Consider the following 13,848-nt stretch of genomic DNA (forward strand, 5'->3'; position numbering starts at 1 on the left):
GTTTCCCAGAACTACTACATATGGTGTTGCTTCGGGGGGTAAATGGATGTATTTTGGGCCTGCACGCTGTCTACCCAGCTACTCTAATGCTGGGATCGAAGCCTCACCTACAGCAGTTTCCCTCTGTGTGATCATGTTACCACCTTGGTTATCAACACTCATCCGCTTTGCCTGTGGACATTCCCTTGAGGGGGGAGTGGGCATGACCTGGGATTGAGGGGAGTGGATTGAGCAGCATTCCTGCACTGAGAATTACTAACTGAGCTTGCTGGACAGGCCTCCCTTGATACTGCATTCAAGATAGATTGACCCTGGGCCACGTTTACACCACGGCCTGGGAGGACCGTTTGCACAGCATCTGCTATGTTAGTACAGTCAATACAGTATACCATAAGGTCTTCTGGGGTAAATTATATGAGACTGTGAAAGGTAGCATGGCGCTGGCTTGCCTTACTTCATTTTGGGGAGATCGCTCCATCTAGGTGATATTACATCTGTTTACTTCTTGCAAGAGCCAGCTGCAATTTGGGGTACCCTAAAGCCTGGCCTTAAGTCCCACTCTTGTCAACATTTATGTCAGACCTTTAGCAGCAATTTTGGAGTCATTTAGTTTGTCCTTAGCATTATATACTGATGACACCCAACCAGTTCAAACACTGTCCTCCTCTGAGGTGAGGGGATCCATGTTACTAAAAAGTTGTATGATGGCGGTGACTCACTAGATGCATTCAAACTACTTGAAACTAAATGCCAAGAACACAGAAATTATCTTGTTTGGTAAACACTGAGATCTGTGTACTGGGGTCCTCACTAGTGGTCTGAAATGTTGGGTTAGGAAAGACCTCCAGAACCCAAATCTGAAGTAAAACATTTTGAAGTCTTAATGGATGATAACCTGTCCTTGGAGCTACCAATTAAAGCACTTACATCTTGTGGTTTTGTCCACCTACGAAGTGTGAAAAAAGTTCGAGATTTCAATTCCCCATCGGTTCAAAAGACGATTATTTCATAATTAGATTACTGCGATCTTCTATATCTGGAGCCAACCAGATGTGCTAAAAAAAGATACAAATCACTGAGAATGCAGCCGCTAGGCTTCCTTGCTATGTGCAACAAACTTAATTCGGGCGCTCATGGATTCTGTATTTTGGTGTCGTACTGAGCAGTGGTTACATTTTAAAGCACTATGAGGCATATTATCAACAACAAGCGATATTTATCGCTAAATAAACTTAGCGACATTTTTTTATCGCCGTGCATCGCCGGATTTGATCGCAGAGATAACGTGCTATTAGCAACGTTTATCTCTAAAGTGATAACATTTCCGGCGATAGCGGCGAAATGCGTAAATATCGCTGGTAATCCAGCGATATTCAGGCATTATCGCTAACAGTGTCTAAGCCTGAATATCCAGCTCTCATTGGATATACAGGCTAAGAACTGGTTTGAGCAGGCGTTAGGTTTTGGAGATATTCGCGCTTAGCGCGAATATTTCCATCGCTACGCCTGCGTTGATAATAGGCAATAGCGATGTTAGTGACTGCTTTCAGTCGCTAACAGGTTGGGTACGCCCACTTTGCGTGTCATTAGCGATAAATATCGCTGACATGCAAAGCGGGCCCCAAACCGCTCGCTATCGCCTACAAGCTGTCGCTAACTGCTGTTAGCAACAGCTTGCTAATAGGGCGATAAAATTATCGCCGCTTAGTGGCCGAAAACGGCCGCTAAGCCGGCGATAATCTCTTATTGCCCGCCTTGATAATAAGCCCCTATGTGTGGTGCACTGAGTCTTCTATCAAACAGGTACACCGAGCCTATGTTTCCTGTTCCAATCATATCACCCGCTCAGGCTGCTAAAATCAGTGGAGCGTAACCAAGTGGTAATTCCACACTTTCAGAGGGCAAGGCAGGGAGGAAGGTCTTCCTGAGTATTCAATCCTTCCTTGTAGAATAATCTCCCATGTCACTTAAGGACAGTGCCTTGCCTGATCACTTCAGTTTCCAGAAGCAGCTTAAGACCTGACTGTTCCATCTGTAAACACTGTTCTCTTCTGCTATCTCTTTTTTGCACTAGGAAGCACTGAGTGAGGGCAGCTATGCGTAGTATATATTTTTATAACATAACATGGCAAACAGGCACGCAAATTAGGGTGACCAGATGTCCCGGATTTTCCCGCACAGTCCCGGTTTTCACCAGCTGTCCGGGCAGATATTGGCAATTTTGGCTCATGTCCCGGTTTTTAGAGGGGGTTGACTGAAAACAGTGAGAGGCACTTTTTGGGGTGTTCTGAAGATGTGCTAGTTAGCAGCTGTTATAAGTAAGTAATTTAATTAAAAATTTGTAGAAATTACATTTTATTTATTTTCTTAATGAATCTTTTGTGATCTTATGTTGAGAGCTGTCATTCTGCGCCATTCCCTGGATGAAAAATTGTAGTCTTTTTTCTATTTTTCCAAAAAGTACTGGTATTTGGTTCTCAAGATCTGGTCACCCTAACACAAGTACATGAATAAATTACATTGAACAGGGGCACACAAGCAGAAAACACAAAGTAGGTGTCACCACAAAGCCCAGCACTACACTCTCACTACTTAGACCTTCACTAGGAGAACTGTTCTGCTAGTTCCCAAAGCTGCACTAGCATCTACCACAACATTAGCATCTCTTGACTGATATATCACATCACAACATTACAGACTTAGAGCCAGGGCTTTAAGTGTGCCGGGTCTCACCGGGTCTGAGCACCAGCAGTTTTTAAAGGAGGCCTTGAAACGGGTATCTATCGGGCTCTGTTTTGTACCCTGGCACAGACAGACCATTTTAATTCCGGACTGCAGTGACAGCAGGCACATCGTGCGTGTGCTCCCACTGCTCACTTCTCACTAGTGGAGAAGTTACGGAATGACGTCATGCCAGGTGAGCCTTGTAGGGGAAGGGAAATCCTTTAAAGAGAGACATTTTCTCTCTGGATTTCCCTTTTTTTTTTTTTTAAACTCAGGTGCAGCAACATTGTTGTGGTGTCACCAGGGCATTAAGTGGAAGCTTTCTCTATATTCTATACAAGCCATAGTTGCTGCTTATTTACCTTAAGCAACTAACAACCGCTAACAAAGCCAATAGTCCTAACTTGTTGTAGGTATGATGTTAGTTGTATCATACATCTGGATGCAATGACATAAATAGCAAAATACAAGTCAGGCGGCACACTATGCTAAGCACAGATTTTTATCTGGTGTATTTAAGCCACACCCATAATTACTTTGGCCATGCCCCTTTGAGAGTCCCCCTAGTTTTTCCATCCCACTTAAATCCCTGCTTGTAGCACTGCACTAGTTGCCGAACCATTGAACTAGCTAGCCCCACCACTCTTCTAAAACCTATTACCAAACTACTGAGTAACTGAAGTCTAAATTGGGCTCTATGAGTGAGTCGAAGATGCACTGTCATGTTTGGAAATTAGCCTGATGTATCTACTTAATACAGTATAAACAGCAACGCCCTGATAAGTATTAAATATTCCCATATTTAGTGGTGTCACTCACGTTATATAAACTCCGCTTACTGTCGAGTAGTATAACTTAACCCGATCAGCGAATATTTTGTGGCCTAGTCTGACTAGCATTAACAAACCCATCACGCATTAGTCGGTAAGGTTGGCTTTTTCTCACAATAGCATTGCAACTGTAACGAACTGCTGCTCCTGCATATTAGGCCTGTCAAGGTTATAGGTGGGGGTAGGCTGGATAAGCACATTCCAGGAGGCGCTGTGCGAGCCCTCCTGAACGTTAGGCGTAAGAGAGTCACCCTCATCGACCTTGCTATAATGAGCTGAGCTGAACTGAAACCGCTTTGTATGCCATATATGGTTCTTCCCTTTATGCAACCTGTACGAACTTGTATCTTTCCTTCTTAGGTAACGGTTTCGAAATGTAACAGTATATATGTGATTACTTGATAATGTGTCTTCAGTCTTCTCGGCGGACCTTGAGGGGTTAGGTCGCGAGAGGCTCCTCTGGCAGAGTCTTTGTATAATAAATGATTGAACCTTCTTCACTGCCAACTGACTGGTTATTGGTAATTGGTAATATGGGCTATTAGTAAGTATAGCTCTATATGGTATTATTTATTTTCGGTACTTCACTACCACAACTGCACTAGAATCCCAACACTGCACCATTAGTCACCAATCAATGAAGTGATCGTAATTGCACTGAAACTTCTAGTACCACCTCACCGCCCCCCAGGCTTTAGGTGGACTGAAAAAACTGGGCGGGGTCTTTCAAAGGGGCGTGGCTGACACACCTAGGGGCGTGGCTTAAAACACATCCGCAAAAAATCTGTGCTTAGCATAGTGTGCCACCTGACCGGCATTTTGCCGCTTCTTTTATTGAATCCAGATATATCCCACAAAATGTAAGATTCCCTACAACAAGCTAGGGCTATTAGCTTTGTAAATGGCTGTTAGTTGCATAAGCTTTATAAGCAACGACTATGGCTTTGTTGCATATAATATTGAAAATACTTCTGTTCTGCTGAAATGATGAGAATGTAAAAGAACTATAACGAATCTCTTGGAAGTTAACTCAAAGGCAGTGAAGGGTGGTTCTGCTGCAGAGTTAAGATTTATTTTTCACACTGAGGGCAAAAATGGAGAGCCTGACGGGGACCCATTTCAGCACCTGTTTTTTGTAACTGTGAGTGCTGAGCACCAGGAAGATGTGGCCCACTTAAAGCCCTGCCGCACCCCAATCTGCCAACGTGCACTGTACTGATTTTCAGCAACAGCAACCAGTCTGCCTCCTTATACAAAAAAAATAAGACATGATGACATGCCAGATTACAACATTTCAATACAACAATCAGGACTTATTGATTTTTGTGATACTTGCTACCCTGTTGCTTCACTCAGGATGCCACGTGCTCATAGAGAAACCTCATCGCCATGTCCCACCTCAATTCCACCCACACACCGCGCCCATCTCATGCCCTAACTGACAAGCACCCCGCACTCACCAAACATGGTCCCAACTCTTGGACCATTCCATACACTCCCAGCCTTTAAAAAAAATGACCAAAAAAACTTTAATTCCTAATCCAACATCCTGAAACCCTTATTGAAGACAATTATCACAGCCCCACGTCCCCCAATCAAACGAACTATATTTTCTACACCAAACGCCCCTCCAAATGGAAAAGCACCTTTTTACAACACCTCCCAGTATCTAGCTCAATTAAAATCCCCCATGGTCTCAAAGTGCCACTTCTCCTACCTCTCTTTTCCCTGGCGAAATAACCATTTCCGTCTACAAAACTGGAAACAATCTAAATCAAACCTCAGAACAGCACCTCGCTATTTTTGAACTCCTCTACAGCACTCTTTCTGACCAGTTGTCACTACCTACTCCTCCCCCAAAACCCTCTCAGTCTCAAAACCCTTCTGGACCCCCCACAGCTGCACCAACTCCCAATCCTTCCCTAATGACAGTCCCCGTACAACAACTCCTAGCCTGTCACCCCTACTTGAACTATCCCCAGTCGCAATCCTATCCCCCCTTCCCTCACCAGCCCCCTCACACACCCCCTCCCAACTCTCCTACACCTCCCAGAGTCAAACTCCACCCTCCTATGACACCCCTTCCCTTAATGACTCATCCCTCTCCTTAACTCTTATTCTACCCACCTCTCTGGATCCAACCCCCTCACTCCTCCATTACTCTCCTCCAAACCCCCATGTCCCCAATTGTCCGTTCAACTCCAACACCCTACCACCTCCCTAGTACCCCTCCTCCCCCTCCAAACAGTCCCTTTATAACCATTACCCCTCATATCCCTACCCCTTCCTACACAAACTACACTTCCACCTATTACTTCGGTATCACATCCCCCCTCGCCCCTCATATTCTCCCCCCACCTCTACCCCTTTCCCCCCGATCCCCACCAGACCATCACGTATCATGCCCAGCCCCCCTCCTAACACTGGCCCATACACCCCTCTCCTCCCCGGCCTTCCCCAATCCTCCTCCAAACACGGAACCACCTACAATATCCCCCCCTGACGAACCACCCACTACAAGCTGCCAACCTTCTCTCCCTAGCCACTCCATCCCTAACCCCTCCTTAATCCCAGCCACTTCCACTTACCTCCTCTCCAACTTCAGTCAGGCACTTCGTAACTTGGACTACAATCTCTCTACCCTGGCTACTGAACTTACCCTACTCAGAAAAGATTTAAATCGGTTCAAATCCTACAAACCCATAGCCCGCTCCTCTTGGCCCTCTGCCCCATGTGCTAGCCCTCGAAAACACCCACATCCCAAACTTTGTGTAACAATGCCTCTCCTCACCCGCTCTCACAGACCCCTTCGAACCTTGAATACCTACTCCGCCAGACCTCTCTGCCTTCCTCAATGCCTACCTTAACAATCCCCCTCCTAATGACCCCTCCCCCTCTCAATATTCCTGTTATCTTGGGAACCAGCAGAATCCCTGAATCTCAGAGCTCCCCAGACACCCCCCTCAACTCACCAGCATTCAACTTCTCCCCGCCCCTAACACTAACCCTAAACCCCTTACCTGCATGCTCGTGAACTGCTGCTCGGCTGTCTGACATGCAACCAAAATCTCAGAAACCATTCTTAACGAGGATGCTGACATCGCTTTCCTCACTGAAACCTGGCTCAAAGACCACTCTACACCCATCCTTAACCTTCTGGCCCCTCCTGGCTACTCTATTCTCAGAAAAGACAAACCTGAAAAAATAGGGGGAGGTCTAGCAATCATTTATAAAGAAGAATTACAACTCTCCCCAATTAATAACACTGACTACACAACCTTTAAATACTTAGGAGACAAACTTAAAATAAAAAGCTCCCCCCCCAATACGACTTCATAACATCTACCACCCTCCTGGGGAACCCCTTCCCTTTGCCGAAGAACTATCTGACCTTCTAACTAAATCGCTACTTTACAACTCCAAAAATCTCTTCCTAGGAGATCTTAACCTGCACTGGAATGAACCCGATGACCCTACAATCAACCTCCTCAATAGCCTTCTTGAGATTAGCGACCTCAAGCAACTTTGCCACTCCCCCACCCATGCCAACGGAGCTATTCTAGACGCCACCATCTCCAACTCTGATTTGACATCCTTATCCCTATCCCTATCGATTGGTCTGACCACCATCTCATTCTGTTCACGATCGCCCCTCCAGCCCCACCCGCCCCTAAAAAAAAAACTATAATACTACAACTGTGACCAGAAATCTGAGGCAAATCCCCCTGGCGCTTTGGAACATAAGCTCCAATCCCAACTCAGTCTCACCCCCCCCTCTTCAAATGCAAATTAACTCACTGAGCATTTTAACAAAACTGTCTCTCAGGTTTTAGACCAACATGCCCCTGTGAAAATGAAAACGCTAAAAAATGTTCCGTCTAAATCATGGTTTGCCCAAGACCTTAATAAAAAAAGACACTCACTGAGAATGGCTGAAAGAACATGGAGACAACACCCTTCCCCATCCCATCTTGCCCTCCTCAGAATTGCGGGATCCTCCTACAAAAAACAATTTTTTTCGGAAAAAGCATCATTCTTTCGTTTACAACTCTTTTATGCCAAAAACAGACCTAGAGAACTGTTCAACATTATTAGAAATCAAACCTCACCTGCACCCCCTAACCCGATGTCCTCCATTAACAAATATGAAGAAATCACCAACTTTTTTAGTGAAATAATCGCACAAACTGACTGTGCTTTCCTCGACACTCAACCCTTGCCCACCCATCAGCACCCGCTGGATACTACACCCTATCCACCCCTTCCTTTGAACACACCCCTGACTCCTTCACTCCTCCTCCCATCGTACACCCCTCCTAGACCCCTCCCCACTATCCTACTGCTTAAAAATAATGCCCCATGGCATAACTTCCACCCCGTTTCTGAACAGGAAGCCTTCAACTTACTAGCCAAACTCAAACCATCCTCCCACACTAAAGACCTTCTCTCGTCCAAGACCTCAAACACGTCATTGTCCCCTACTGGACCAACATCATTAATGCCTCCCTCTCAACAGGGAATCTTCCCATCTCCCTTCAACTCAGACAAATCACTCCCATCCCCAAAAATCCCAAAGCTGACCCCAATGACCCTAACAGTCTCTGCCCTATCTCCAACCTCCACCTCCTCTCCAAAGCCCTTGAAAAATGCGCCCTACACCAACTTGACAAACACATCGACACATTCAACCTTCTAGACCCCCTTAAATCTGGCTTCCGCAAAGGTTGCAGCACTGAAACAGCACTGCTCAACATAGTCAATGATATCCACTTAGCCCTGGACAAGGGCGAGACCTACATACTCATCCTCCTTGATCTCACCGCTGCATTTGACACAGTCTACCACCCAACCTTACTCAATGCACTCAAAGATCGCTTCAGCATTAATCTCACTGTCCTTAACTGGCTCACACCTACTTCCAACATAGAATCCAACAAATTAAAATTCAAAACAGCCTCTCTAGACCAACTTCTGTCTCCCTAGGTGTCGCTCAAGGATCCATCCTCTCACCCGCCCTTTTCAACCTCTTTATGGAACCCCCTACCCTTATACTTAAACAAGCAAAAATCAACTATCACCTGTACGCTGACAACACCCAACTGTACTATAAAATTAAATCCCATGACGATATCCTGCTCCTTAACACTGCACTAACCAAGATCCAAACCTGATTCCATGACAACCATCTTAAACTCAACCCTAACAAAACTGAGATCATCCACTTCTCTCCCAAAAACAACCCTCTCCCCATTCAAACATGGATCGCTCACTTTAATGCCCTGAACTGCTCTCTTTCCCTCGCCGAATCTGTCGTCACTCTGCATCACTTTCACCAATAAACTCAGACTCAACTCCCATGTAAAGAACTCAGCAAAAAGTGAAACTTTTCACACTCCGGCATCTCAAAAAAAGCAAACCTTTTATCCCAGTTGAAGACTTCAAACTAATTATCCAATCTCTGGTCCTTTCCAAAATCGACTACGGAAATGCCCTTCTCTCTGGTACTCCCAAAATCCACCTTGCCCCCATCAAATCCGTCCTCAACCTCGCAGCTAGACTAACAACTGATTGTAAACATTTTGACCGCATCACCCCTGCCCTCAAGACCCTCAAATGGCTCCCCATCGAAGGCAGATCCTCCTATGAAATTGCATGTATTACTCACAAAGCCTCTATCAGAACACTCCAACCTACCTCACAACTAAACTTAAAAAAAGCTGGCTGTGCCCGAACGCTGGGAAGCACCAACACTCTTCTTCTCATACCCCCCTTCTAAAAAAACGCCTCAAAATCCCGCTCCTTCTCTGGCAAGGCACCAAACATCTGGAATGCCCTCCCCAAAGACCTTCGATGCAACCCTTCCTATGACAGCTTCAAAAGAAACCTTAAAATTCGCCTTCTCTCTACATTTTGGGGTAATTAAATCCCTGATCTCCTCTCTGAATACACCCCCCTTCTTTAGACAACCCCGCCTACCCCTCACACTCTCTCAACCCGCTCATGACACCCCCCACCCCCTTCCCTTCTCCCTACTATGTCCAGTAAGTCCTCCTTGGCATACTGTAAAATTATTATTTCTAACTACATTCTGGATCTTTCAATTGGTTTCCTGTTTATCCTATATGCACTCTACTCAATATGTAATCTTAATTATTCCTTTTATTTCTGTATGACCATTTGTATAATTTGTTTCGTCTATTGCTATTGTTGTTTTCTTGTTTGTTTATTACCATTGCTGTTGTAAAGCGCTCTGATACCCCCGGCTGGAGCTAGTGCTATATAAAACCTTTCAAATAAATCTGCCGCATTTTAAATGTTCACGTCTGAAAATGTGAATCGAACCAGGAGTTTCGAAGGGAAGATGGCCCAGTGTGTCACTTGTGAGCAATGATGATGTCTCTGAATCAAAATATGATAAAAGAAAGCATGCTATTAGTTTTAACAATCTATTTTTTCTTGAAATAACACTCAAATACATTTACAGGGGTTGACAATACTCTTAGACTACCATTTTAATAACCAACCTTTTGTTTCTTTGAAGAATTTAATTAAAAATTGGACTTCTTCCTTGATTCTATCCTCCATGGTGTTCTTCCCCATTCCAAACTGTCCCAAAACAGACACTGCGAATCGGCGTAGCTGCTTCCATTTGTCCCCGTTGCTGAAGGCCAGTTCTGAAAATGTGGGAGAGGGGTGATGAATTCACCAATTAATATTAGCCACGTAATACATCCTTGATATCGCATTTATTATTTGGTATGTGATATTCTTAACAGTAGCTGCATGCTGGTAAATACCACTACCTAAAGGTCATTTTTTTTAATCAAGTGCGTGTTTACTGCAAACTCAGAGTCCTGATTTAGATCGAACATACATTTATCATATGGGACCTTAATCTTTTTATGCCAATCTTCTGGCTATGTCAGTCATAGTGGTCCATCTGAGACATATTTTGGGGCGTTCTTGATGATATGCTGGCAATTTGTGACATAAAGATGGCCTACCTTTATTTATTTTTTTACTTCATTTCAAAATTTTACAACCGTACAGAAAATAATGACAAGTAGACTATCGACATGGCGTCAATCAGGTATAACCAATATGTACATCACTTAGCTGAGTGATACAGAAGAGTAGACTTCCATAAGTTTATAACGGGCTAACATGGTACAGAGCATTGTACCTATAGCAAACCACTTGAGAGCTTTCGCAATCGACGTGTCACAAATTCCCCTAAACCCCAGTCTTGCGGTCTCCATCAGAAGCCACCTCTGTTCTCCACTCGTGGCTCTTCGAAGTGTTCTCTTGTTATTTCTCATGTAATGGGTGCTTTTTGTTATGAAGTAGAAACAATTTAACTTTCCACCACTCCAAACCCCGAATCTGCCCCGATACACACCTGATATACCTGATAAACACTCCAAATGTCTTTTGGGTGACTACACGGAGGTAACAAGTCACGAGAAACATCAGACTGAGGGGCATATGTACAAGGACTGGCGATAACCACCGGTAACGCTAGTTAGCGGCAGTTTTCATACCACCGTGTACCGCTGAAAACTTTTGCCTTGTTAGCAAGGTATTTACAAGACGTTGCTACATGGCGATAGCTTCAGGGATCTGCGGTAAAAACTGCCAATAACATTAGCATGATGGAGATAGGAATTCTGGCATTAGTGGGCAAAAAGTAACTAAAGGCCTATTAGCTGCAAAGAAAACGCATGTTAGTCAGCCCAACATTAGTTTTTTTTGCCTCTATAGCCAAAATAGCCTATTAGTCAACCTCCAATGAAAAATAGGCAAAAAACAAAGGAATGCAGATTGGAGCAACCAGGGCCAAGTGCAGCACAGATCAACAACCCCCTTAAGCCACCCAACATCCAGATGACCAGCCAGAGTCTCAGGGGAAGAGGAAATGCAGGGCTACATCAATGAAAAGAGGTGCATCGAGGTGCAGCACCAGTGATGCATCACTTCTCATTGCGCACTCTTCGCAACATCATGGCATCCAAAATATTGAAAGCCAGGACCGTCCTTGGGGCCCCTAGGCCTCGCTGGTCCTGCGTCTGTAGCCTGGATGCCTTGCTGGTCCTGCGCCTGCAGCCTGGATGCCTCGCTAGGCCTGCGTCTGCAGCCTGGAGTGGGATGCGGTCGTGCTGTGGAGTTGATGAGCCATAGTGGTAGAGATTTAGGTGCGGCGGTCGCCCTTACCTGGTGGTGAAGTCTGCCAGGGTGCATGGAGACACATTGCAGACCTGTGTGAGAAGACCGCCTTGAGCCCCTTTGAGCTGTGAATGGTAGAGGTGTTCCTGCGCATCAATGTGGGGAGGTCTGCATCGCATACTATGATCCACCACTACACCATGTTGCACAGAGGGGATTACCAACGGTGGGCGGCGCCTCTATGCACCGCAGGCCAGATGAATTTGTGCTGGCTGGACGTTTTGGAGGGGGAGGCCCCTGAGCTGTGCGGAACTTGTATGGCATGAGCACTGTAACTTAACGCCTTAGGGGGCCCTGCTGCATCTCCGGCATCGGGAGGTTTCCCTGCAGACTTGGCAGTGACTGCTGTACCCAGGTTTGTAAAATCCCACCTGGCTGATGTTCCTGCTGGCTGATTCACAGATTTGGAGAGAGTGTAGCTGATTGCGCCACGGTGTCAATGTCCATGTAAGGAGAAGGTTGGACACGTAGCAGAGGAAGACCGGGGGTCGAGTCACCCTGCTGTGACCCACTCCCAGTGGCGGCTCATCCGCAATGATGAAAGATCATCACCCCACTGCTTCCATGCAGACTCAGGAGAGCATGAGCACCAAAGACATGGGACTGGGACTCGAGGTAAGATGTCTTTCATTTAAATATTTACAGCACCCCCTCACTCACACCGCCGCATCCCCGTTCCATCCTTTCCAGGGTTTCTCACTTCCATGCTGTCCAGTCCCCCCTGCGGCACCTCTCTATGGCGGGAGCTGTGTGCCCATGAGCAGCGGGCATACCACTGGTGTGTCAAAGGTATCTATGACGTTACAATGCATAACATTACATCGCATTCCATTACAATGCATTCTAATACTACGCATATTGCAACAGTAGGGAAAGTGCTGGATAGCAAAGATGAAAACATTACTATTCCCACTTTAGTGAGTGCAACCCTAAAACTAACCCTTGTACCCTAAAACACACCCTAAACCCTAAAATTCATCTTTGACCCCTGAACCACACCCTAAAATTCATATTTGACCCCAAAACACCCCCCAAATTTCATATTTTACCCCATAATACACCCCAAATTTCAACTTTGACCCCGAAACTCATACCCACCCTAAAACTTAAAAAACACCATTACTAAGCGCACAATGCTTTGGAATGGAATGCGATGTTAAGGCACCTACGTTGTTGTCGTTGTAAAGGCATTATGATGTAATGCCTGCGTTGTAATGGATATCTCCCGTGCCAAAGGCAAGCCATAGCCAAGCCCGTCTGCGTCCGTCTCCCCCAGGACCGCGCTCAGCAACAAGGCTCATTCCACTTGGACAATCCACTGCTATGACGCCAGCACCCTCCTCGCCATCAATCCTGGACATCACATCACCTGCCAGACCAGCCGCCGCTCCGGACCAGACATTGCCATGGCCATCACTGACTGCTATTAAAACACCTGCAAAAACCACCCGACCATCCAGGAGGAAGCATTGCCGTCACCTACAGAAGCACATGTCTGACTATGCACTCTAATGACCCAAACGTGACCGTGAAACACCTCAACTTCCAGATCCGGACCAACCCCAACCCCATCCTCTGCTGCAACCATATCTGCCGGCCCCCTGGGCCATGGACTCCCATTCTCTGATACCATTTTAGACCACGTTGCACCCCAGGCTCACCCGTCCACCGACAACATACTGCTTGGTGAACTCTACTTCCACCTGGACAACCCACATGACCAGAAGATTGTGCAGCATAGTTATACGCTTCCAGATCTAGACTATTCAGCCCTCCCATGTTGGGTAGGGAAGTACATTCCAAGGCACCTGTAGCTTATTTCCAGCTCATGTCAATCTATTTAGAATTATTCATAAGTTGTGAAACACTTCCCGTAGCAACCAGATTGGAATATTTGCAACCAGGAGCATTGGTAGTACCACTGTTTTCATTATTGCGATACCGTTAGTGAGCAATAGTGAAAGCTGTATACAGCGTTCCATGGCTTTTGAAATTTTTTGCACTACCTTACCATAGTTTTCCAGTGTGCCACTGTCAGGTCAGTGTGTACTTGTATTCCCAAGTAGCACAC

At 45.7% G+C, this 13,848-nt stretch overlaps 1 protein-coding gene across 1 annotated transcript in view; it reads right to left on the minus strand.

Annotated features, from left to right (window-relative positions):
- Positions 1-13,848, minus strand: part of LOC147690362 (cytochrome P450 2F2-like) — a 382,599-nt gene that overhangs the window by 237,982 nt on the left and 130,769 nt on the right. The window contains exon 5 of the mRNA XM_086938000.1: positions 10,079-10,228. Within this exon, the coding sequence (XP_086794126.1) occupies positions 10,079-10,228 (150 nt within the window). The remainder of the gene's footprint in view (positions 1-10,078; positions 10,229-13,848) is intronic.

The sequence above is a fragment of the Lissotriton vulgaris genome, chromosome 9 (genome assembly GCF_964263255.1).
Source record: "Lissotriton vulgaris chromosome 9, aLisVul1.2, whole genome shotgun sequence".
Classification (NCBI taxonomy): Eukaryota; Metazoa; Chordata; class Amphibia; order Caudata; family Salamandridae; genus Lissotriton; species Lissotriton vulgaris.